Here is a 27,380-nt window from a genome sequence, read left to right on the forward strand (position 1 = left end):
GGACAAACTGACCTACTACAGAGACATCCTACGTAGTCAGTTGGCCGATGTCTTTCTGCGCCATTGTCCATCCTCTCGCAGGTCTAACTTGGGGGGCCCTCTGCACTCACTTTCCACTGCCATGGCTGCTGGGGAGGGGTGGGGTGGCAGGAGCAGGACCAGCTCCATTAGCAGCAGCCTGAGTCTACAGTGAGTAGCTTTCTTCACCTGCATAGTGAAGCAACTCATCAGCAGCAGGTAGACATGGAGCAGGACCTGAACCAGCAGGTGGTGGCATACCTTGACATGACCTTGCCAACACACCTTAAAGATCCACTGGACTTTTGGGCTGCCAAACATGATTTGTGGTCGCAACTAGCAGAGTTTGCCCTTGAAAAGCTGTCCTGCCCGGCCAGTAGTGTGCCATCAGTGCAGGTGTTAAGTGCAGCCCAAAGGAGAACTCGTCTGTCCACGAAAAATGTGGGGAGTCTGACCTTTGTGAAGATGAATCAGGCATGGATCAGCCAGGATTTCCACCCACTAAGGCCTGATGCATCAGAGTAGATTGACATTGGTGCCACACCAAAACTTCACAAATATGGATAGTACTATACATATTTAAGGTGCTGCTCCCCAGTTACAGACATTCCTCTGCATCAGACCACAAGTATTGAGGACATCCATTAGCTAAAACTTAACTTAGGATAAAATATATGTACCCAATGTTTTTTTTAAATCAAACAAAAGGAAAGGTATGCAAAAACACCATTTGCCACCTACACCCCCAAGTATTGATGTGATGCAAAGACCTCTATGGTCCATTGTAACCGGTGGGGGTAAAAACTTCCCCTATAAGGCCCTACTCTCGCATTATTAATTTCCTTTTTGGCAAGTGTTACCACACAGAAACCTCTCCCTATTTCCACCTACAAACACTGCCATTTCACAGGGTTTTTAGGTGGAAATAGGGAGAGTTTCCTGTGTGGGGCCACCCTTTTTAGGATGAGTAACACTTGCCAAGAAGGGAATTAATAATGCGAGAGTAGGGCCTTACAGGGGAAGTTTTTACTAGTGTTGAGCGTCATAGGCCATATTCGAATTTGCAATATTTCACGAATATATGGACGAATGTTCATCATATATTCGCTAAATTCACATATCCGTAAAATTCGCATATGTGAAAATTTATGAACTTTATAGGAAATATACCAGTGTAACCTGATAGAAGCAGCAGAAAGGAGGGATCAATGTTTGCGAATATTCGCACGGCGGTCTCACACAGTAATAATAGAGCCTTCTTTAGCTCACATAAGCTGGAAACAGAGAGGGATGATCACTGTGATGTGTACTGTGAAATAAAAAAAAAAGCGAATATTCGTAATTTTGAATATGTAGTGCTATATTTGCGAATTCGCAAATATGCGATATTCGCAAATAAAATTTGAATTGCGAATATTCGCGAGCAACACTAGTTTTTACCCCCCACCAGTTACAATGAACCATACGTTGTTCCCTTCCACCTTTTAGAGGTCTTTGCATCACTACTTGGTAGTGTAGGTGGCACATGATGTTTTTTGCACATCTTTCCTTTTGTTTGATTTAAAAAAAAAATGTGGGTACATATATTTTATCATAAGAATATTATTAAAAGTTATGTTTTACGTAATGCATATCCTCAATACTTGCTTGTGCACACTAACACTTTTACAAAAGAGACCATTTTCTTCTGCCTACCTGCCTCAGCTACTATTCTGATCCTGCCACCCGCCTGATGCCACACATCTGATGCCAAGTTCTCCTTTTTTCACTCACCTTCGTCACTGGGTACTGGTATTGCCACCCACCGGCCCACTATGTCACTTTCAGGACTCCTGATGCTGCTAATGCCACCTCCAGGCTGTCTCATACTGCCACCATATGTTCTCATGCTGCTACCACCTCCAGGCTGTCTCAGTCTGCAACTATATGGTTTCTTCATGCTTCCACCACCTCCAGGCTGTGTCACTGTACCGCCATGTGGTCTCCTCATGATGCTGGCACAGTAAATAAAACTTTTTGGGTTCATCTATTTGAAATGCTCAATTGAAATGTTAAAAAATATCTTTCATCTTTTCAATTGTGAGGCCCTATGGTCTCGTCAGGCTGTTTCCACCTCCAGGTTGGGCCATTCAGCAATTATATGGTCTCCTCCTGCTGCTGCCAACTCACGGTTGTGTCATTCAGCCACTAGATGGTCTGCTCTTGCTGCTGCCACCTCCACGCTGTGTCATTCAGGCACTATATGGTCTACTCATCCTGCCGCCACCTCCACGCCGTGTCATTCAGCCACTATATGATCTCCTCATAATGATGCCACCTCCAATCTTTGTCATTGTGCCACTCACCGACCGTGATTCTAAAAGCGACGCCTCTAATCTGCATGTCATACTGAATAACTATATTATTTCCCTAACCCAGCACATACCCTATGCGTGTTACAGAAAGGCAAAGTGTTTTACACCCCTATTGTGGCTCTCTGTAGGCCAGGAATTGCTATTTTTAATAAAGATTACCCGCTAATAAATTTGGACCAAACTAAATTTTTTCAGAAAATTTGGCGAATCAGCTGCATTGAAATTTTCAAAAATTCGCTCATCTCTAGTTGCAATCACCCCATTCTGACTTATTCGAGGAATTTCTGTAATTGAAAATCAGTTCCATATTTCTTAATGGGGTTGTGCATGGATTTTTTGCAACCCCCATTGTGATGAATATTACAATAACAGAAAGATTTGCAACAAATCTTGCAACAAACAATTTGCTGCCAATCTGCTGCATGTGAATCTACTCTAAACATTTTAAGGTTTACCTTCACACAGTCATTATTAGGCTAAGTTCACATCTGCATTGAAGCTCCATTTAGGGAGCTTTTAACAATCTGTTTAAATACTAGGACCTGAGTGGACAACAAAATGCTGCAAGCAGTATTTTTTTGTCTGCTCAAATCCTGCTAAATAAACAGGCAACAGACAGAAACCAGATGGACACTATTTAAGTCATTGGGATCCATCATGATCTGTTTGTGTCCTTTGACCATTAAATTCCATATTTCTGCAGTGAATGGAAGCCCTAACAGAGCCTCCAATACAGATGTCAATGGGCCAAATAGCAAAAATCTGGCTTCCCTCATGCCTGCTAGCACAGTTCACTGCATAAATTGTATTTAGTTAGTGTTAAGTTCAACCAAATCTGTATAAATTCATATGTATTAGTCAGTGATGTAACAGACAAAGATGAATCAAACCCCCACCCCAAAAAAATAAAGTAGTCTAGAAGTGAGGAGGGTATGTATGATCTGAGGTCTAAAGAATTTATGTTTATCTAGTATGGAGTAAGAATTAATTCTGGGCTCTGGTATGAATTCATTTTTCAGTCTGGTCCGAAAAAAAAAATGTGTTACTTAGAAGTCAGGATAGGTTGCAGAAGCAAGTAGCCAAAGATGTGTGGCCGCTAACTATGCAGTCATGAGGAACAGTTGTAATAGTATTTTGGGCTGGATGGAAATAAGAAGGCAAGAGAATGACCCCAATCAGAGAGGATGTCACAGAATGCAATTGTATAGTCTGACTGAGACTGCATCTGATCAGCGGTGTACTTTCCAGAATGATCCATAGCATAATAATGTGCTGTAGACCTCCTGTGTGGATTTGATTTCTGAGTTGCCTGCATGCAGCCACAAATTCATTATGTTTCCATGGCAGTGTGAAAGGAAATATGGAATTCTGTAACAGAAAAGCAGGACCATGAACCTTACTGTAGAATTCCAGAAAAGATAATTTAACACAGGTACGGTATTAAATAAAATCTTCTTTACTGGTCGATATTAAAATTATCAAAAAAGCCAACAGCTCTCACCTCGACCACCTGCACTTGCCCACAAACTGGCCATAAGTAACTCTGGCCCAACATGAAAGTCCAAAAGAAGAGATATCCAGCTCAAACAATGCAATAAAAATAGGAACCTTAATTGGATTATCTTACGCTGACGCGTTTTGGAGTCTCCATGATCCTTAATCATGGAAAAGATCCTGAAGGGTCCGAAACACATCAGTGTTTATGTTGTTTATGAGTTCTTGACACGTTTAAACCTGTTAAGGTCTTAGTCATAAGTATGCTTAACTTGACATGACTAAGAGCTTAACAGGCGGAAACGTGTCAAGTGCACTGTGTGTTGTGTAACATTATGTAATTTTAATATCGGCTAATGAAGAAGACTTAATTTAATACAGTACCTGTGCTGGATCATAATTCCTGGAATTCTTCAGTTTGCTTCCACTGGTTGGCTCTACCAAGTCTGCACATGGAACAGTATACTAACAGGTATGCTGGTTTCCTTTCCTTTGTATTGTTGGATGAACTAACCATAAACCTTATTCAGATATTTTCTGCCATATGCGGAAATATGAAGAATTCCCAACCTGCAATTTTTTTTTTAAATACTCTTACACTTCTTTCTCAATCCCCTGCATATTGTCATCCACTAGTTGGTTATGCATTCATAGCACGAACATCATGCAATGTCAAGCAGCTGCCTTTAAAGCTACCAGAATATTGTCATGTATCAAAAGAGACATTGACTTGTGTAACAGGGATGTAATATTACCACTTTCTAAAGCATTGGTGTAGCCTCACCTGTTCGGTTTTGCACATTGGTTAATAAAAAGCATGTCCTGGAGCTAGAAAGACATTCAACTAAACTAATAAGGGGCATAGAAGACTAGTTAATGAAATGTGGAAAGAAGACTGTAGGGATCGGCACCATCTAGTTGGTGATCAGGAGATGACTTCTCACAGTATCTTCTGGAAAACGGGGCTCTGTGGGTGGTAGTCACACGCATTGTCACATGACGTGAAATTAGCGCTCGTGGTATTGCGCTCACACTAACTTGTAACTTGTGAGCCGCAATAAGAAGTTTTTAAGTCCATTGGTTACCTCGAGTGCTGTGGTCTCTTATACTTATTTGGAGACTTCTCAATAAACTGCAGTCTTTGAGCTTGGACTCTCATATTGTTTAATGAATTAGGCAGTAGCTGAGGGACAGACAACAAAGGGTTGTAGTCAATTGATTATATTAGTATATATAGATCAGGGATCTGTACTGGAACCCATTTTGTTTAATATCTTTGTCAGTGATATTGCAGAAGTTCTTGATGGTAAAGTGTGTCTTTGTGAAGGGATACATTAAATGGAAAAGGATTTAGGTAAACTAAAAGAATGGTCAGAATTTTGGCAACTGAAATTTAAAGGGGTACTCTGGAGGATACAAATGTTATGAAATCACCTGGTGCCAGAAATTTACACAGATCTTAAATTACTTTTAGGTACTTTATGCTCCAGAGGAGGTTGTGTAGTTCTTTCCAGTCTGACCACAGTGCTCTCTGTTGCCACCTCTGCTCATGTCAGGAACTGTGCAGAGCAGACGAGGTTTGCTATGGGGGTTTGCTCATGCTTTGGACAGTTCCTTACATGGAAAAAGGTGGCAGCAGAGAGCACTGTGGTCAGACAGGAAATAACTATACAACTTCCTCTGGAGCATACAGCAGCTGATAAGTACTGGAAGGCAAAATATTTTTACATGGAAGTAATTTACAAGTCTGTATAACTTTCTGGCACCAGTTGAATTATGTGAATAAGCATAAGATAAGGAAACTTGGGTGTAAAATCCCATAGGCCAAATATAAACAATATCTGAGGAATTATGAGGTCATTATCTTCTAAGACTTACAGGTAGGCAGACAATGTAATAGAGCAGTGGGAAATGCTTGGGTGTATAGTGAGAGGTATTATCAGTAGAAAGAGAGACGTGCTCATGCATCTGTACAGATAAGACCTCACTTGGAGTATTGAGTGCAGTACTGGGGGGGGCGTAAGTAAAATTGCCAGGTTGGGCGATGATGCGAGGGCCTCAGTATCAGAGATGGCAACCCTAGTGGATACTGGTCTCCCTAACAGCCGGGGGAACAGCTCAACTAGTAGTGTGGGGGATGGTAACGCAGGTAGGCCAAGACAGTTAGTTGTGGTAGGGGATTCTATAATCAGGAAGACGGATAGAATAATTTGTCGCCAAGACCACCTCAACCGAATGGTTTGCTGTCTCCCTGGTGCCAGGGTTTGGCATGTGGTGGAAAGGGTGGACAAATTACTAGGGGGGGCTGGGGATGACCCAGCTGTCGTGGTCCATGTGGGAACCAGCGACAGAATATATGGTAGGTGGAGGTCATTGAAGAATAATTACAAGGAACTAGGTGCCAAGCTGAAGGGAAGGACCTCTAAGGTTGTGTTCTCTGGAATACTTCCTGTGCCATGCGCATCGCAGGAAAGACAGCGGGAGCTTAGGGAGTTAAATGCATGGCTTAAGTCGTGGTGTGATGGGGGAAGGGTTTGGGTTTTTAGAGCACTGGGCTGACTTTTCATTGGGGTACAAACTCTATTCTACGGATAATTTGCACCTGAATGGAAGGGGGTCCGCTGTGCTGGGGGAGAGAATCCTGGAAGGGGTGGCTGAGTATTTAAACTAGGTGAGTGGGGGGAGGATAATAAAGCAAAGAAAGCAGACAGTGGGAGGGATAGGTTAGAGAGGGGTCAGGACATAATGGTGGGTGGAGAGGAGTCCTGTGGGGGGAGGTTAAGAGCAGTGGATAAGGAGATCCATGGGTTACAAACCAGCCGTAAAAATAAATGTAGCCCGAAAAATTGTAATCCCAATAATTAAAAAAATTCCATTAGCCCCAATAACTCAATAACTACAATAAGCCCCATTAACTCAAAAAATACCGTTAGCCCCAATAACTTAAATAACAACGTTAGACCCAATAACGCAAAAAATACCATTAGCCCCAATAACTTAAATAATAACGTTAGACCCAATAACTCAAAAAATCCCATTAGCCCCAATAACTTAAATAGTACAATTAGCCCTTATAACTCAAAAAATAACATTAACCCCAACAACTCTGAAAATCCCATTAGTGAGACTATATGTGTAAAACTTAATGGAAATGTAAAGTGTATGTTCACAAATGCCAGAAGCCTAGCAAATAAAATGGGGGAGCTTGAGGCCTTGATACTGGAGGAACATATTGATATAGTTGGGGTCACTGAGACATGGCTGGACTCCTCGCATGACTGGGCTGTCAATCTGCAGGGGTTTACATTGTTTCGCAAGGCTAGAATGAACAGAAAAGGTGGTGGAGTCTGTAAGAAGTGGTATGAAAGTCAGTGTGAACGATGCCATAGTGTGTGATGATTCTGAGGATGTGAAATCATTGTGGGTAGAATTACAAAAGGAGGGATATTACTGAAAAAATAGTATTTGGTGTAATCTACAGACCCCCTAATATCACTGAAGATATAGAAGGTCGGCTGTATAAACAAATAGAGAGGGCCCGCCCGGGCAGGTACAGTGGTAATAATGGGAGATTTTAACTATCCAGATATAGATTGGGGCCGGGGGCTGGCTAAAACTACAAAGGGGAGAAAATTCCTAAATTTATTGCAGGATAATTTTATGGGCCAGTTTGTGGAGGACCAAACAAGAAGTGATGCCTTGTTGGATCTGATCATTTCCAACAACGCAGAGCTGGTTGGTAATGTAACTGCGGGAAAGCCTTGGTAATAGCGACCACAATATAGTTACTTTTGACTTAAAATGTAGAAAACAAAGACAGACGAGGAAGGCAAAAACATATAACTTTAAAAAGGCAAATTTCCCTGGGCTGAGAGCTGCACTACAGGACATAGACTGGGGGGAGGTGTTCTCAAATACTGATACAGAAGGTAAATGGGACATCTTTAAATCAACTCTAAATAACTATACAGCTAAATATATACCAAAAGGGAACAAATATAAACGATTAAAACTAAATCCTACATGGCTGACAAATGAGGTTAAAAGAGCAATAAACAACAAAAAAATAGCCTTCAAAAAATTCAAATCTGATGGGTCAGCGATAACATTTAAACAGTACAAGGAGCTTAATAAAATCAGTAAAAATGTAATAAAAACAGCAAAAATTCAAAATGAGAGACAGGTGGCCAAAGAAAGCAAAACTAATCCTAAATATTTTTTTAAGATATATAAATACAAAAAAAAAACAAGGACAGAGCATGTAGTTACATAGTTACATAGTTACATAGTTACATAGTTAGTACGGTCGAAAAAAAGACATATGTCCATCAAGTTCAACCAGGGAATTAAGGGGTAGGGGTGTGGCGCGATATTGGGGAAGGGATGAGATTTTATATTTCTTCATAAGCATTAATCTTATTTTGTTCCAGGAATGTATCTAATCCTGTTTTAAAGCTGTTAATTGTTCCTGCTGTGACCAGTTCCTGAGGTAGACCGTTCCATAAATTCACAGTCCTTACGGTAAAGAAGGCGTGTCGCCCCTTGAGACTAAACTTTTTCTTCTCCAGACGGAGGCAGTGCCCCCTCGTCCTTTGGGGGGGTTTAACCTGGAACAGTTTTTCTCCATATTTTTTGTATGGGCCATTAATATACTTATATACGTTTATCATATCCCCCCTTAAACGTCTCTTCTCAAGACTAAACAATTGTAACTCCTTTAATCGCTCCTCATAGCTAAGATGTTCCATGCCCCATATTAGTTTAGTCGCGCGTCTCTGCACCCTTTCCAACTCCGCAGTGTCCCTTTTATGGACAGGTGACCAAAACTGAACAGCATATTCCAGGTGAGGCCGTACCAATGCTTTATAAAGGGGGAGTATTATGTCCCTGTCCCTTGAGTCCATGCCTCTTTTGATACATGACAATATCCTGCCGGCTTTGGAAGCAGCAGCCTGACATTGCATGCTATTCTGTAGTCTGAGATCTACAAGTACACCCAGATCCTTCTCTACCAGTGACTCTGCCAGTTTAATCCCCCCTAAGACATACGATGCATGCAGGTTATTAGTACCCAGATGCATAACTTTACATTTATCCACATTGAACCTCATTTGCCAAGTGGATGCCCAGACACTTAGTCTATCCAAGTCATCTTGTAACTTATGCACATCCTCTATAGACTGTACTGTGCTACAAAGCTTGGTGTCATCTGCAAAGATAGAAACAGAGCTGTTAATACCATCCTCTATATCATTGATAAATAAATTAAACAACAGCGGTCCCAGTACTGAACCTTGGGGTACACCACTAATAACCGGGGACCAATCAGAGTACGAATCATTGACCACCACTCTCTGGGTATGATCCATGAGCCAGTGTTCAATCCAGTTACAAACTAAAATTTCCAAACCCAAAGACCTTAACTTACCTGTCAGACGTCTATGAGGGACAGTATCAAATGCTTTAGCAAAATCCAGAAACACTATATCCACAGCCATTCCTCTGTCAAGGCTTCTACTCACCTCTTCATAAAAGCAAATTAGATTGGTTTGACAACTTCTATCCTTAGTAAACCCATGCTGGCTATCACTGTAGGACCCCTTAATAATGATAATGGGGAGGTTGTCACGGGCGATCAAGAGAAGGCGGAGCTACTGAATGGGTACTTTAGTTCTGTATACACTATGGAAAAAGGAGCTGACATTGGCCAGGTCAGTGCTGGTAACACATCATGTAATGTACTGAACTGGCTTAATGTAGAGATGGTACAAGGTAAGTTAAGTACATGTAAGTAAATGTAAGCAAATCTCCAGGGCCGGATGGACTACACCCAAGAGTTCTTAGAGAGGTAAGTTCAGTAATATCTGTACCCTTGTTCATGATATTTAGAGATTCTCTGGTGTCTGGTATTGTGCTAAGGGACTGGCGCAAGGCTAATGTGGTACCAATCTTCAAGAAGGGCTCTAGGTCTTCGCCAGGCAATTATAGACCGGTAAGTCTAACGTGCATGGTGGGTAAATTGTTTGAAGGACTTATAAGGGATTACATACAGGAATACATAGGGGATAATTGTATTATAAGTGATAACCATGCATGTCTTAGGGGGGATTAAACTGGCAGAGTCACTGGTAGAGACGGATCTGGGTGTACTTGTAGATCACAGACTACAGAATAGCATGCAATGTCAGGCTGCTGCTTCTAAAGCCGGCAGGATATTGTCATGTATAAAAAGAGGCATGGACTCAAGGGACAGGGACATAATACTCCCCCTTTATAAAGCATTGGTACGGCCTCACCTGGAATATGCTGTTCAGTTTTGGTCGCCTGTTCATAAAAGGGACACTGTGGAGTTGGAAAGGGTGCAGAGACGCGCGACTAAACTAATATGGGGCATGGAACATCTTAGCTATGAGGAGCGATTAAAGGAGTTACAATTGTTTAGTCTTGAGAAAAGACGTTTAAGGGGGGATATGCTAAACGTATATAAGTATATAAATGGCCCATACAAAAAATATGGAGAAAAACTGTTCCAGGTTAAACTGCCCCAAAGAACGAGGGGGCACTCCCTTCGTCTGGAGAAGAAAAGGTTTAGTCTAAAGGGGCGACACGCCTTCTTTACCGTGAGGACTGTGAATTTATGGAACGGTATACCTCAGGAACTGGTCACAGCAGGAACAATTAACAGCTTTAAAACAGGGTTAGGCTGGGTTCACACTACGTTTTCTCCCATACGGGAGCGCATACGGCAGGGGGGAGCTAAAACCTCGCGCTCCCGTATGTCACCGTATGCGCTCCCGTATGTCATTCATTTCAATGAGCCGGCCGGAGTGAAACGTTCGGTCCGGTCGGCTCATTTTTGCGCCTTATGCGCTTTTACAACCGGACCTAAAACTGTGGTCAACCACGGTTTTAGGTCCGGTTGTAAAAGCGCATACGGCGCAAAAATGAGCCGACCGGACCGAACGTTTCACTCCGGCTGGCTCATTGAAATGAATGACATACCGGAGCGCATACGGTGACATACGGGAGCGCGAGGTTTTAGCTCCCCCCTGCCGTATGCGCTCCCATATGGTAGAAAACGTAGTGTGAACCCACCCTTAGATACATTCCTGGAACAAAATAACATTAATGCTTATGCAGAATTATAAAACTACATCCCTTTCCCTTATCCCCTTACACCCTTCCCTTCAATTCCCTGGTTGGACTTGATGGACGTATGTCTTTTTTCAACCATACTAACTATGTAACTATGTAACTATGTATCTCCAGAAGGAAAATATATTTTGGAGAAAGTTCAGAGAAGAGCTACTAAACTAGTACATGGATTGCAGGATAAAACTTGTTAGGAAATGTTAAAGGACCTTAACATGTATAGCTTGGAAGAAAGACAAGACAAAGGGGATAAATAGAAACTTTTAAATACATAAAGAGAACAAACATGCTAAAGGATGAGAATTTATTTAAAAGAAGAAAAACTACCAAAAGAGGACATATAGTTTTATATTAGGGGCAAAGGTTTCTGCAGTAATATCAGGCATTAATTTATTGAGAGAGCCTTCCTGTAGAAGTGAAGCAAATACAGTGAAGAGGTTTAAGCATGCATGGGATAGTTATAAGGCTATCCTTCATATAAGATAGAGCCAGGGACTATTCATAGTATTCAGAATACTGGGTAGACTAGATGGTCTGAATAGTTCTTATTTGCCAACACATTTTATGTTTCACAGCAATGAGCAGGAAAGGAAGGGCTGCTGGCACGTACGTAACTAAGCGACACTGAAAGCGGAAGATACACACAGGACAAGATTCACAAAAAGCCTGTAGCGGAGGTGCGTAGCCAGGTAGGGAGCACAAAGCAAAGACGAAGAACAGACAGAGGCCGCACTCACCAGTCAGGTATTTATTCCATTCCAGCAGACATAATGGTGGTTACAGGCGGGGGAGCAGGATGGGGAGTTGTTTCATGCGACTTGGCGCACTTCCTCTGGCCGGAATGACATACGTCGGCGCCGCCTTCCTATACATAGGGGCGGCGTCGAGCGGTCACCTAGTAACCTGGCTGGCAACTTAAGTCATGTGACGGTGCGTACCGTCACATGACTAATCATGTGACAATAACAAAGCGGACACCAGGAGAGAAACACAGATTGACAGTTACAATAAAGTGAGTGAAACTTATTAAACAAACAAAACAAAAAACGAAATAATTACAGAAATGAGCCGAACTCATTCTGTCATTAAGACCGACGTTACCAGTGGCATTAAGCCGTACTATCCAGCGGGCTTCTCGTTGGAGAAGAAGCTTTCCTCTGTCGCCTCAATTTTTCAGGGGTGGGATTCTATCTAGACCTAAACACTTCAAGGTGCTATGGCTGCCATCATGTGCTTGGTACATGTGGGCAATAAATCTAAGAGCCCCCAGGCCGGTCCAGATAGAACGAACATGTTCCCTGAACCGTACCTGAAGCTGCCTGATGGTCTTGCCCACATAGAACCTCCCACAGGGGCAGACTAAAGCGTAAACCACAAAGGTGGATTTGCATGTGATCAGCTCATTAAATTGGTGGTACCATTCTCCTAATGATATTGCATTGCCTGTGCACATATGGGAGCAGTGTGTGCATGTCCTGCAGGGGTAATTGCCTTTAAGGGGATTTCTCGTGAGCCAATTCTTGTCAGAGCGGCGTCGATCGGTGGTATCTTTTAATTTCTTTAATCTCTCACCTGTTGTGATGTTTTTTTTCTAAATGTAACTAGTGGAGGATGCTGGGCCACATCATGAAGGTCAGGATCAGCTTCCAGGATGAACCAACTGCGGCGTATGGCACTGGCACCTGTTGGTTCATGTTGGAATTTGCCAGGGAAAAACAAAATCGTTTAGGAGTCATCTCACATTTTTTATTGTAGTTAAGGAGAGCTGATCTGTCTAAGCTCCTAACTTCTCGTAGGCTCGTCTCAATCATGTTTCCTGGGTATTGTCTTGCCAATAGGCGTCTTTTGAGGTCATGGGCTTGGCTCTCAAAAACCTCGTCTTCACTGTTGATCCTACGGAGGCGGAGGAACTGGGAGTAGGGGATGCTTTTCTTCACGTGTAGGGGGTGAGAACTCTTGAAATGCAATAATGCATTTCTAGCAATAGGTTTACGAAAGCCTTCAGTAATGAGGGTGTCCCCCACTGCTTCCAGACCCCCAAACACTGTGGTGAAAAGCATATTTTCGGTGTTGGTGTGATTGAGATAATCAACAAACTTGAAGAACTCTCAGTGGAGTCCCAAATGACCAATATCATTGACATATCGGAGAAAGGTCTTAATGTGTCTACAGAAAGGGTTAGTAGGAGAGAAGACATATTTACATTCAAAGACGGCGAGGAACAAATTGGCGTACGTGCAGGAGACCGGCGTGCCCATGGCTGTGCCGTTCTCCTGCTCCCCATCCCGGTGTCCCCCGCTCCCCATCCTGCTCCCCTCCCCCTGTAACCACCATTATGCCTGCTGAAATGGAATAAAGACCTGACTGGTGAGTGCGGCCTCTGTCTGTTCTTCGTCTTTGCACATTTTATGTTTCTATGGAACATCTTATAGCTATGAAGAAAGATTAATAGAATTACATATTTTTAGTCTTGAAAAGAGAAATTTCTGGGGGGAAATGTGATCAACTAATTTAGAGTATATAAATGTTCAATATGTGGAAAAACTATTCCAGGTAATTCCCTCTGCCTGGAGAAAAAAAGTCTAGTCTTCAGGGGCGACAAGCCTTCTTAATCATAAGAACTGTGAATGTATGGAAGTATAGGGGAGAAGGAAATGATTGAAGGAGAAGGGGGATGATGAAAGAGAGATAGAGGATGGTGAAAATAAAAGAAAAGGCTCTTACTTGGATAGATAAAAGCGTAATTTATTTGTAATTTACCTACTATTTACCTACTATTGCACATTGTATAACTATTTAGTGCTTTTCATCTACTGACCTTGTTATGAATTACATTTATGAATTATTTTAACTGTTTCATATGCATTGGAAAGTATAAGCGCTAGGGCCCAGCGTTTTTTCCTGTTTTATATTATTAAATTACAAATAAATTACGCTTTTATCTATCCAAGTAAGAGCCTTTTCTTTTATTTTCACCATCCTCTATCTCTCTTTCATCATCCCCCTTCTCCTTCAATCATTTCCTTCTCCCCTATACTTCTCTCTCCCATATACACCGATCAATATATACACACACATCCTGCAGTTTATACAGAAACACCTATCATCACAAATATTCATTATATACATGCATATTCTCCAATTTATACAGTAACACTTACCATCCCCCTCTCCAATCATTCACAAACACCTATCAAGATACTTTTCTCCCCCATACTTTTCCCTCTCTCCCATATACACCGATCATTATATACAGATTCTCCAGTTTATACACCCATCACCCTCTTTCATTATATATATACATACCCTCAAGTTTATACAAACACCCATCATCACCCTCTTGAATTATTCATAAACACCACTATCATCATTACATATTCACAGACAAAACCATATAACACATTTCCATCACACTCAAGACCTTGAGAACCAGTAACCCCCATTTATCTTTATTAATTTTCTGCTTAATCAGGGTATACAGGAGATTATACCCAGACTGAAGTTCTCGGTCACCACACCAGATTGAGTACATCTCACACTTCCTTAATCTTTTTCATATATATTTATATACTATCTGAGTACCTGGGCGTTGCCCGGTTTTTCCTTCCTAATCCTTGTTGTGGAGGAAAATCAACAGAGGAAGCTTTTGACTTCATATCCCGTCCTCATACCCCGACTTCCTATCCCGACCTCCTATCTCGACCTCCTATCCCGACCTCCTATCACGACCTCCTATCCCTTCCTCCTATCCCGACCTCCTATCCCGTCCTCCTATCCCGTCCTCCTATTCGGTCCTCCTATCTTGACCTCCTATCCCGACCTCCTATCCTGACCTCCTATACCGACCTCCTATCCTGACCTCCTATCTCAACCTCCTATCCCGTCCTCCTATCCCGACCTCCTATCCCATCCTCCTATCTTGACCTCCTATCCCAACCTCCTTTCCCATCCTTCTTTCCCATCCTCCTTTCCCGTCCTCCTATCCCGTCCTCATATCCCGTCCTTCTATCTCGACCTCCTATCCCGACCTCCTATCCCGACCTCATATCCCTTCCTCAAATTTCGACCTCCTATCCTGACCCGTAATATGTGTACCAGGTATTGAAATATCTCCAGTCGTACGGAAGTTATGTGGGAACATACATTTTCCATTGATTTGCATGGGACTTTAAACAAAAACCCTGACCCTCACAAATGGGGGTAGTTAAGGGTTAAATTAGCTATCCTATATTTTAAGTGGACATATAAGTAACATGTGACCAAGTATTATCTAAATATCTCCAGACGTTTGGAAGTTATGCAGTAACACATATTTCCCAAAGACTTGTATGGGACTTAAAAAAAAAAAAACACCCCTGGCAAATGAGGGTGAGTAAGGGTTAACATTTGTGCCAAGTTTCATGTTAATATCTTTAGCCGTTTTGATGTGATGCTGGAACATACACACATACATACACACAGAGTTTTATATAGATACTAGCTGAGTACCCGGCTTTGCCCGGTTTTTCCTTCTTAATCCTTGTTGGGGAGGAAAATAAACAAAGGAGGAAGCTTTTGACTTCATATCCCGTCCTCATATATTATTGTCATATCCCGACCTCCTATCCCGTCATCATATCCTGACCTCCTATCCCGACCTCCTATCCCGTCCTCCTATCCCGTCCTCCTACCCTGTCCTCCTATCTCAATGGAGGAAAAAAACGGAGGTAGCGCCGGGTGCGCTGTAGGTCTTTATCCAGTATAGGTGGGTACCCAGGTGGGGGTAGCGTGTTCCTTGCCGGTGATGGTAGCTTGGTATGCAGGCCAGCAGCGTGAGGACGGAGCCCAGAGGAGAGTCCGTAGAGTAATGCAGAAGTATTGGAGAAAAAAAGGCTGCGTTGGTGCCCCCAAGGAAGTAACCCAAGTCGTGGGTATTGATGCAAAATAATTTATTCTTACAGCATAAGAAATCAAAGAAAATAATAAATATAAATATAAAGCAAGACGCGTTTCGGGAGTCACAGCTCCCTTTTTCAATTGACATGAGGAACACTGTTGGGCAAAACCTTGTTTCACAATATCACCACGGCCTGCACATCTGGGTACCGAACACCCCATCACTACAGATACGAGCAAGCGTACAGCCCAATACAAAGATGGTCAGGTGGATGCCCGGAAGACCCAGAAATAGTGAGCGGACCGATATACTGTCACCCAGATGGGCAACCACCAGGGAATCGGGTAAGTCTATAAGAATGGATACCGTTCTGGGACAACCGCCCCTCTACATGGGTACTTCCCCACCCCCACGATGTGCTAGTACAACTAGCGCTGGGTAGTACAAAGCTCGTGTAGGATCATAAGTACGGGGTTGCCAAGACCCAAGATGGCGCATTCTTCATCGAGCCAACAAGACACATTCGCACATGGAACCACATGTTATTGTTTACCTACGTCATCCTCCGCCCCGCACCGAAAATGGTGCGAACGCTGTCTACACCGTATCCCACACAGTGTATCCACAGGTTCCGGCGTGTGACGCATGTGCCGAGACTCCTCCTCCCCACCGGAAGGTACACCAACCACACTTAATAGCACTTATTGTTTGGACTTTCTATGTACAGCAACTTTGTTTATTTTGCACTATTTGATTGAACTCATAGGCGCCGGACACCTGATGTATATGCAGTGTTTGTATTTGTGCCTGCACGCCTATGATGAAGTCTGTGGTGTCCCTGGTGTAAGAGGGCAGCGCTTGGACGTATGGCTGTAGGATGATGTTCACATACTGTGACAGATTTGATGTCAAGGAGTTGATGCCGGCGATGATAGGTCTGTCGGGTGGGTTCTTTTGGTCTTTGTGGACTTTTGGCAGGTAGTAGAACAAAGGGGTGTCCGGTTCTGTGATGTTAATATAGTTGTACTCCTGCTTTGTGATGATGCATTCTGGCTGCACTTATATGTCACTGGCTCATATAAGTGCAGCAAACCCCTCTGCAAATGCTGCAACAACATTACGAACAAATGCACCAAGCTCACCTGCAAGATCACCAACATCACTTACCCCATCAGGAGTTTCATCAACTGCAGCACCTCCTACGTGATCTACCTCCTTGAGTGCTCCTGTATCCTTCAGTACGTCGGGCGTACCATCCAGCCATTGAATCAGCGCATTAACAAGCACAGATCCAATATCACCAAGGGGTACCAACTCCACAGTGTCTCCAGGCATGCAGCGGAAAAGCACAGCAGCGACTTCAGGTGTCACACCATCACACCCATTGAACACATCTCCGCTGACACTGCCCACCGCTTCGCAGTACTGAGGAAACGTGAAATCTTCTGGATCTTCACCCTCAAAACTTTGACACCTGGTCTGGTCTGGTCTGAATGAATACATCGAAAACATCACGTAATACATACGTCCCGATGACATAATGACATCCGCACCAGATGCCTCCTCACTGCGGGATAAGCTGACCGCAAGCCGCCGCTTGTCTCTCCCCTCCCCTCTACCTCTTTACTCCCCTATAGGTTTACAGCTCCTCCAGGACAATTTCCAAGTATGTTCCGGGCTTCGATGACAGCCGTACCAGATGCCTCCTCGCAGCCGCACCAGATGCCTCCTCAATGCGGGACAAGCCGCTGTTTTGGGGAAGGGAGAGACCACCTGTCTCTCCCTTCCCCGTCTACCTCCTTACTCCCTTACATGTTTCCAGCTCCTCCATGACAAGTTCTGAGTGTGCTCCGGACTTCGAGATCAGATGACAGCCCGCCCGGACAATGATAAAGTCTGACATCGGCATCTTGACAGCACTACAACACATCCTTCTTCATGATTGGTCACCACCGGGACCTGCCCAACAGCTATTGGTCGTATTATTCAAAATGGATTTGCAACCGACACCTCTGGGAATCTCCCGGAGAGGATATACACGTCTTCACTCTGATTGGACACCACCCGGACTGTTCTAACAGCAATTGGCTGACGTTTTTGAACTTTTTTGAACTTTATTCCACCGCCACCAGCGACAAAGACTCCGGACTTATACGTCCCCCCTCTGATTGGCTCATCTAAGATCCCAGACAGCCAATCAGCACCCTGCCCATTCTCTTTGGACTTATCCGCATACGGCCCATGTTCCCCTATGACATCGTAACTGTACTCAGCATAGTACGGCTCGCTCCTGATTGGCCACCTCCTCACCTCTCGCAGCAATCGGCCAATCAGCTTCAAGGGGCTTGTCTCCATTCCTTCCCCACAGCGGTAACCCTGCACAGCGATGACAGCCTCCTCCTACTGCCTCCTGATTGGTCCCACGGACGCCGGCAGCTTCCTGATTGGTCGCCAGCACGGACAATTCTCGCGGTTCAGTTTGAACTTTCAAATACTCCTGTAAAAGACTATATCTATGATTTTTTACATGTTTTATGTAGTTTTCATGCTCCTTCTTTGAATATGTTTTATTATTTAGGTCTTTAATGCCCGGCCCCTACCTGGCCCCGGCATCCACCTCACATGACGTCACCAGCTCACCTGGTTTTGGTGCCATTTTTTCATGTATTTAAACACATATACCTGTTACCTTGCCATACAGCAACCACCTGCAATTGAAAAAGGGAGCTGTGACTCCCGAAACGCGTCTTGCTTTATATTTATATTTATTATTTTCTTTGATTTCTTATGCTGTAAGAATAAATTATTTAGCATCAATACCCACGACTTGGGTTACTTCCTTGGGAACGCCAACGCAGCCTTTTTTTCTCCAATACTTCTGTCCTTCTATCTCGTCCTCCTTTACCGTCCTCATATCTCGACCTCCTTTCCCGTCCTGCTTTCCCGTCCTCCTTTCCTGTCCTCCTATCTCGACCTCCTTTCCCGTCGTCCTTTCCCGTCCTCCTTTCCCGTCCTCCTATCCCGTCCTCCTATCCCGTCCTCCTATCCCGTCCAACTATCCCGTCCATCTATCCCGTCCTCCTATCCCGTCCTCCTATCCCGTCCTCCTTTCCCGTCCTCCTTTTCCGTCCTCCTTTCCCGTCCTCCTATCTCGACCTCCTTTCCCGTCCTCCTATCTCGACCTCTTTCCCATCCTCCTTTTCCGTCATCCTTTCCCGTCCTCCTATCCCATCCTCCTATCCCGTCCTCCTTTCCCGTCCTCCTATCCCGTCCATCTATCCCGTCCTCCTATCCCGTCCTCCTATCCCGTCTTCCTTTCCCGTCCTCCTATCCTGTCCTCCTTTCCCGTCCTCCTTTCCCGTCCTTCTTTCCCGTCCTCCTATCCCGTCCTCCTATCCAGTCCTCCTATCCCGTCCTCCTATCCAGTCCTCCTATCCCATCCTCGTATCCAGTCCTCCTATCCCATCCTCCTATCCCGACCTCCTATCCCAACCTCCTATCCCGACCTCCTATCCCGTCCTCCTATCTCGACCTCCTATACCGTCCTCCTATCTCGACCTCCTATCCTGTCCTCTTATCCCGTTTTTGTATCCCAACCTAACTCGACCTTCTATCTCGACCTCCTATCTCGACCTCCTATCCCGTCCTCCTATCCCGTCCTCCTATCCCACACTCCTATCCCGACCTCATATCCCGTCCTCCTATCTCGATCTCCTATCCTGTCCTTCTATCTCGACCTCCTATCCCGACCTCCTATCCCGACCTCCTCTGCCGACCTCCTATCCCGTCCTCCTATCTCGTCCTCCTATCCCGTCCTCATATCCCGACCGCCTATCTCGACCTCCTATCCCGTCCTCAAATCCCATCCTCATACCCCGACCTCCTAACTCGACCTCCTATCCCGACCTCATATCCTGACCCGTAATATATGCACCAGGTATTGAAATATCTCCAGCCGTACAGAAGTTATGTGAGACCATACATTTCCCATTGATTTTCATGGGACTTTAAACAAAAACCCCGACCCTCACAAATGGGGGTGGTTAAGGGTTAAATTAACTATCCTATATTTTAAGTGGACATATAAGTAACATGTGACCAAGTATTATCGAAATATCTCCAGCCGTTTGGAAGTTATGCAGTAACATATATTTCCTATAGAGTTGCATGGGACTTTAAGCATAAACCCCGCCCCTGGCAAATGGGGGTGAGTAAGGGTTAAATGACCTATCCTATGTTTGTTGTTTACATATAAGTAACATGTGTGCCAAGTTTCATGTTAATATCGTTAGCCGTTTGGATGTTTTTGTGGAACATACATATATACATACACACACACACATTGAGTTTTCTATATATTTACTAGCTGAGTACCCGGCGTTGCCTGGTTTTTCCTTCCTAATCCTTGTTTGGGAGGAAAATATACAAAGGAGGAAGCTTTTGACTTCATATACCATCCTCATATATTGTTGTCATATCCCGGCCTCCTATCCCGTCCTCCTATCCCGTCCTCATATCTCGACCTCCTTTCCCGTCCTCCTATCTCGACCTCCTTTCCCGTCCTCCTATCCTGTCCTCCTATCCCGTCCTCCTTTCCCGTCCTCCTTTCCCGTCCTCCTATCTCGACCTCCTTTCCAGTCCTCCTATCTTGACCTCCTTTCCTCTCCTCCTTTCCGTCCTCCTTTCCCGTCCTCCTTTCCCATCCTCATATCTTGACCTCCTTTCCCGTCCTCCTATCCCGTCCTCTTATCCAGTCCATCTATCCCATCCTCCTATCCCGACCTCCTATCCCGTCCTCCTGTCCCGTCCTCCTGTCCCGTCCTCCTATTCCGTCCTCCTATCCTGTCTTCCTATCCCATCCTCCTATCCCGTCCTCCTATCTCGACCTCCTATCCCGTCCTCCTATCACGACCTCCTATCCAGTCCTCCTATCCTGTCCTCCTATCCCGACCTCCTATCCCGTCCTCCTATCCTGTCCTCCTATCCCGACCTCCTATCCCGACCTCCTATGTCAACCTCCTATCCCGATCCGTAACATGTGTATCAGTTATGGAAATAGCTCCAGCCGTTTGGAAGTTATGCAGTAACATATATTTCCCATTGACTTGTATGGGACTTTAAACATAAACCCCGCCCCTGGCAAATGGGGGTGAGTAAGGGTTAAATCACCTATCCTATGTTTGTTGTTGACATATAAGTAATATGTGTGCCAAGTTTCACGTTAATATCTTTAGCCGTTTGGACGTTTTTGTGGAACATACACACATACATACACACATACATACATACATACACACACACACATACATACATACATACATACACACACATTGAGTTTTATATATATATATATATATATATATATACATATATATATATATATATATATATATATATATATATATAGATATATATATATATATATATATATATATATATATATATATATAGATATATATATATATATAGATATATATGCTAAAAGGGTTAATTGCATTCAGGTTTTTTTTTTTTTTTTTTTTACTAAGTTTACTGAAGTAGGGATCAGTTGTAGCCTGAAAAGTGAGAGACTTGGCAAAAAAAAAAACAAGGGTATGGGAAGAGTTGGATGTTGGACATACAAAAAAATAAGGATTTGAATGTTTCATTTCAGAACAATTATTCTGCTAGGGAGAAAACTTCCTCTTTTCCTTCATGTCAGTTTTGTAGGACAAAGCAGACCTTGAATGACATCCCCTTATACTAGATTTCTGTAACTTGTGTGGATATAGGATTTAGGATGTAGGTTTGGCTGTAGTAGAGGCAGCTAAAGTTATTCATTTGATTTGTGCTCTCTGATGATATGAACATCAGTTTTAGTAACACCTACCACTTAGATCAATGTGTCATTTTTGTTTGTCAAACATTCCAGTTTCAGATAAAAACACACATCCTTAATTAAATTGCAATGTCAAATTATATCATGTTACAGAAATGATGTTACCCAGCGTACCATCCAACCTGCAATATTATTCTTACAGAACAATGTTGAGATCATTTCCAATACCTTTATTATAAAGTACACAGTTCTCCAGCTAGAACATTGTGGTTACAGTGATAGGTAGCATTGCTCGTATGCAAGATTAACAACAATGACAATGAAACAATGCAGTCTTGTAGGCTAAGACGTACAAGCTATCTAGGTGTTTAGTTTGATCTCTCTAAGGACAAGTCATGACATAAGTTCAGACTGGAGCGGCTTTGAGCAACCCTTGTCTTATTTTGAGAAGTGCTAGTTTAGCATCAGAGCCTCCATCCCTGACAAACACTGTTCATATTTACATTGCAATGGGTTTTTCCTGTAATTGACAATCTTTTTCAGACATGATTGTTACCCACCATGTTGTTCCCCCTCCCCCTCAATGTCTGCGATGAATCAAGTATCAACAGATGCTGCAGCTGTTGGTCTTATTCATTGGAGGCTTGCAGTTCTGCTCGTTGGGGATTGTCTCTCTCCTCTTTCTCAGCGCAGGACTTAAACGACATGGAAGGTTGACCTCTCGCAACAGTTCTCTGAATACCTCTGTCACATTGAAGTTCTCCTTTGCAGATGTCTCCAGCAGACGACAGTTCCACTCCAGCTCCACTGTAGTCATCACATCATCCCAAAAAACCTTCTGGGCATCAACATTGTCCTTTTTGTTGCCAACTATAACCATTGGTGGACGTTTCTCTTCTTTTACATCTAGGATCTCCTCTCGTAACCTCCTCACTATCTCGAAAGAATCTGGGTTGTCCACAGAGTAAACCAGAGCAAAAGCATCTCCGCTCCTCATACTTAGCTTCCTCATAGCTGGAAATTCATAGCTACCAGTGGTGTCCAGGATTTCAATTTTCACTTGTTCCCCATCGGTGGTTTCGTACTCTGTGCTGTGCAACTCTTCCACTGTCCTCTTGTGTTTGGGTTCAAAGGTGTCCTGCAAGAACCGATGGATGAGTGAGGTTTTCCCCACGCCTGCTGCTCCTAGGAACACCAGCCTGAAATGATTCTTTTCCTTGACGGATAGTGTCATATCTGCACTGCACAGTAAATAGCCAGATAAAAAACAGCCTGATGTCCAGAGCCTTAGAACAGTGTGCACAGATTCTCTGCACCTCTATTTATTCATATTTTTATGAGGTAGTTGTGCCTTTATCCAATCAGACTCCACTGCCCGAAGCTGGATTGTAAAGGGGGGGGACTTGTCACTGTGTTGCGCTTCTAGAGTGTGTGTGTGTTTGAGATGCTGGTGTTAACCCTTTCACTACCATCAGGGATTTCTCTAGCTGCTCAGTTTGAGGACAGCTTTGTTTCTGTGACTTCCTGCTATCTATCAATATAATGTCATGTTTGCATTTCTGTAGACTGTGAATCCATGAGACAATATTTTTGTGTTTCTAGAAACATAGTTTAAGTAAAGGGAAAAAAAAGTTACTTACAATTGTATGTCATGTCCACAGACTACATTCAGGTAAGTGCAGATACAGACAAAATTAGGTATGGACTACATTCACCTATGCACAACATGCAACATGAACCAAACAGCGTTCAGATACAAAACTCTGACAGGATTTCTTGTCCTAAAACACAATATAAGATACAAGTTATCCTCAGAAGGTGGGAGGTCCAAGCAGTTGGAGAATGGGAAACTGGGTCTTCTGTGAGAATTTAGCACCAGTCATGTGTGCGGACCGCTTTTTCATTCATTCTCTATGGGACCTGTCAAAGATAGCTGAGTACAGCTTTTGGTTATTTTCAGCCACTCCCATAGAGAATGAATGGAGCAGTGGTGCCCACCAATGACTGTCACTCAAATTACAGGGAAGACTCAGTTCTCCATTCCAGAGTTTGCAGGGAGTTCCCAGCAGTCAAACCCTCCGTGATGGTTCGACTGTTGGGTCTATGTATGACAGATGCGTCATCTGTCACAGATATCTGTCATAGCCAAGAAATATACTATTGCTGGACAATGCAAAAACTCAATGTAAAAACAACCCAAATTTTTTTTTTGTGTGATTGACTGCATTTAACTATAAAGCTCAAAAAGCCAAAGCCACCTCCCCCAAGACTTTGCAAGTGTCAGAAAAAAAGGATGTACTCCACCCCTGGACATGTTATCCCCTATCCAAAGGATAGGGGATAAAAAAAGTCTGATCACGGGCGGTTCAGCTTTGGGGACCCCCACAATCCACTAGCTGTTACACCTCCTCCCATAGACATGAATGTAGGGGACGTGGTGTGATGCCTGGGGCTTCCGTGTTCATGGACGCTACATCGCCGGCCCAGAGATCGTGGGTGTCCCACATGCCATGGAGTCCAGCACTGCTTTATCTCAAGTTTTCTTTGGGATCATAATGGTGAGCACATAGGTGTCAATCCTTTTCATCAAGAGGAATATAGTGTATCCTCAGAGACAGAGCCAGTGCAAGGATTTTTGTCTACACAGGCAAAGTGATGCCCCCCCCCCCCCCCCCCATCACTCACGTAGCGTGGGTAAAAGCGCCAGGATTTTCTCATGGGTTGGCGATTAGAAACATAAAATAATAATTTCACACCTGGAAGACATATTACTACTGCTGTGACTAATACCATCATACTGTTATCACCACTATACTAGGGACCAATAATTGCACCACTACCATTACCACCATATAGTGACAGGATAATACTGACAAGTTCAGTATCAAAATATATTAATACTTATATGCTTATATGCCATTTCTAATGCTGAAAAAAGATATTTGCTATTTGCTTGCAACTCAGATGCAGATCTTGGAATGACGCCAGGGGGGCCAAGATGAGACGTCAGCACACAAAAACATTTGAAGAAAATACAGATTGTATGGAAGGACAAAGCTCTGTGTTTTTCCAGTTTCAGAGTAAAAGAGTCGCATAAGTCAACTTTGGCCAAGAGAGAAATAAATGCTTAAATATGCTAATATATGCAGAGATAAAGCTCAAATAACCAATCAAAATGTAACATGATGATTTTGACGTCATAACTAAACCTCCCTTTTTTGTCAAATGTAAAAACAATGCACTTCCGAGTAATAAATGTCAGGATCCAGATGGGTATACAGTGAGGATACTGGTGGTGGATCCTCTGTGTCAGTGGGGTGATGACGTGGGCCGTACCAGGGGAACGGAGTCTAAGGGGTTACTGGTTTTCACCAGAGCCCGTCGCAAAGCGGGATGGACTTGCAGCGGCAGGTAACCCCCAGGTCGTTCCACCCAATAGCGACTCAACCCCAGCTGACGGTTGAGACAGGCGCGGTACAAGGGATTAGGCAAGAGCAAGGTCGGACGTAGCAGAAGGTCAGGGCAGGCAGCAAGGATCGTAGTCAGGGGCAACGGCAGAGGGTCTGGAACACTGTCTTGGAACATACACAAGAAACGCTTTCACTGGCACTGAGGCAACAAGATCCGGCGATGCTAGGAAGGGGAAGTGGGTTTTTATAATGAGGACACAGGTGAGAGTACTGATTGGGCCAGGCGCCAATCAATGGCGCACTGGCCCTTTAAATCTCAGAGAGCCAGCGCACGTGCGCCCTGGGGATCGGGTCCGCGCGCGCCAGGACTGAGCCGACAGAGGACGGGACAGGTGAGGGGATTGGCATGCGAGCCACGGGCGGGCGCGTCCCGCTATGCGGGTCGCATCCCCGCCGGTGACACTAATGCAGCGCTCCCGGTCTGACCGGGGCGCTGCATGGAGGTGAACGCCGCGAGCGCTCCTGGGAGGAGCAGGGACCCAGAGCGCTCGGCGTAACAATAAACAGAACTCCTTGGGGCAGCTCCTCAGCCAGTATGCTGAGAAGGAGATATTATACCAACATTCTTTCTGGTGTGTATTCCTTGCGCCGTCACTCAGCGGTATACAGCAGCAGTCGCTCACATTTTAAGGCCTTATCCGCACCCATCCTTGACAGTTGGTGTCAGAAGTGGGAGTCTGTTCCCTGGACCACACTCTAGGGAAGACCCAAGTCTGGTGGACCGACACCTTCCCGGCCATCCAGGGCAACCCAGAACTGTCCAAATTAGACAGCCAGACTTAGATGAAAAGGTAGAACTGTATTTAAATGTGTCGTGTTAATTGAGCTTTAATGTTTTATCTCCAAAGAAATGGGCGAAGGATGTACGAGTATGCAGAGTGTGCAAAGAAGTTTCAAAACTGTGTCTGTGTTGTAAATTAAGTTGTTGAGTAGAATTGGTTGACTGGCCCTCATTTACTAAGAGTGGAGTGTCGGTTTGTGTTTCTTTTTTGTGTTTTCAACCTTTTTTTTCACTTGGTATTTACTAATCTGTCGCACTTTTCCCAATATTTTTAGTCGCAGGGAAAAATTTAGACGTGCAATTCGTTACGAAAAGAATGCACAAAAAAAAAAAAAATCACAAAATCCCGAAGAAGCATACCAATACGAATATACAGTTAACGAATGCATTCGTTAACTAATGCATTACGAATATGCATGTTAACAAACAACGAATGCATTCGTTATCAGTATACCGAATGTCGGGGCCATGCATCAACTGCTATCCGGCAGCGCATAATGCTTAAGCTGCTGCCGGATAGCAGTTGAAGCAGCCCGGGCAGGTTCACTCACCTTTCCGTGCTGCTCCGGGCCTTCCTCCGGTGGGTCCCGGGCTGGTCCGTGGCCTTCATACGGGTGTCCCTCTGACGTCGTTATGACGCATTCGCGCACGCCGTCCCGTCATCCAATAGGAACGGCATGCGCAGCGACGTGATGACGTCACTATGGAGGCCCAGTAAGGCCTTGCGGCAGACAGCGGAGGACCGGAGAAGACCGGGAGAGCACAGCAGAGCCCAGCGGAGTACCGAAGAGGACTAGGAGAGCCCAGCGGAGGCCCGGGGACACCATCGGGAGCAGCAGGGACAGGTAAGTAGGACTTTACTTTTTTACATTGCACGAATCCCTCAACATACGAATTACCATCGTATGTTAAGGGATCACTAGATATGTGCAGAACCAAAAATCAGAATTAACGAATGCATTCGTTGTTTTTAACGAATGCATCCGTTTTTTTAAACGAATGCATCCGAAAACGAAAACATTTTTCGCGGATGCATCTGAAAATGAATATGATGAATGCACAGCATTCCGAATATTCACAGAACCGAAAAAAAATTTAAAACGAAAATGATCAAAACGAAAAAAAAGAAATTTTTGGTTCTGCACATGTCTAGATAAATTGTGTTGCACAGTAATTTCTGTTGCATGGTTCTGTCGCACGGTAATTTCTGTCGCAGGCAAGTTTATTTCTGTTGTAGGGTTTCTTCTACAGAAGTACAGATGTGGGAGGTGGGAATCCCAGCAGGGGATTTCCTTGACCTTCCAGTGAATATCCGACTTCAGCACTAGAGCGCTACATTGGCGTGGTGACACAGGAGTCGGGTATAGATTCGTAATTGCTTTTTATTGAAAATCATAAAAAGTGGCAATACATGGTA

At 44.0% G+C, this 27,380-nt stretch overlaps 1 protein-coding gene across 1 annotated transcript; it reads right to left on the bottom strand.

Moving 5' to 3' along the window:
* Positions 1-21,933: 21,933 nt before the first annotated feature.
* LOC130297469 (ras-related protein Rap-1b-like) lies at positions 21,934-23,298 on the bottom strand. The gene has a single exon (XM_056549979.1). The coding sequence runs from the start codon at positions 22,944-22,946 to the stop codon at positions 22,317-22,319; it is 630 nt and encodes a 209-aa protein (XP_056405954.1). The 5' UTR covers positions 22,947-23,298; the 3' UTR covers positions 21,934-22,316.
* Positions 23,299-27,380: the final 4,082 nt, after the last annotated feature.

Source organism: Hyla sarda, chromosome 13, assembly GCF_029499605.1.
Source record: "Hyla sarda isolate aHylSar1 chromosome 13, aHylSar1.hap1, whole genome shotgun sequence".
Classification (NCBI taxonomy): Eukaryota; Metazoa; Chordata; class Amphibia; order Anura; family Hylidae; genus Hyla; species Hyla sarda.

Bases quoted from the DNA above. Each gene is read 5' to 3' on its own strand.
- LOC130297469 (XM_056549979.1), bottom strand. From the start codon at position 22,946: ATGACACTATCCGTCAAGGAAAAGAATCATTTCAGGCTGGTGTTCCTA.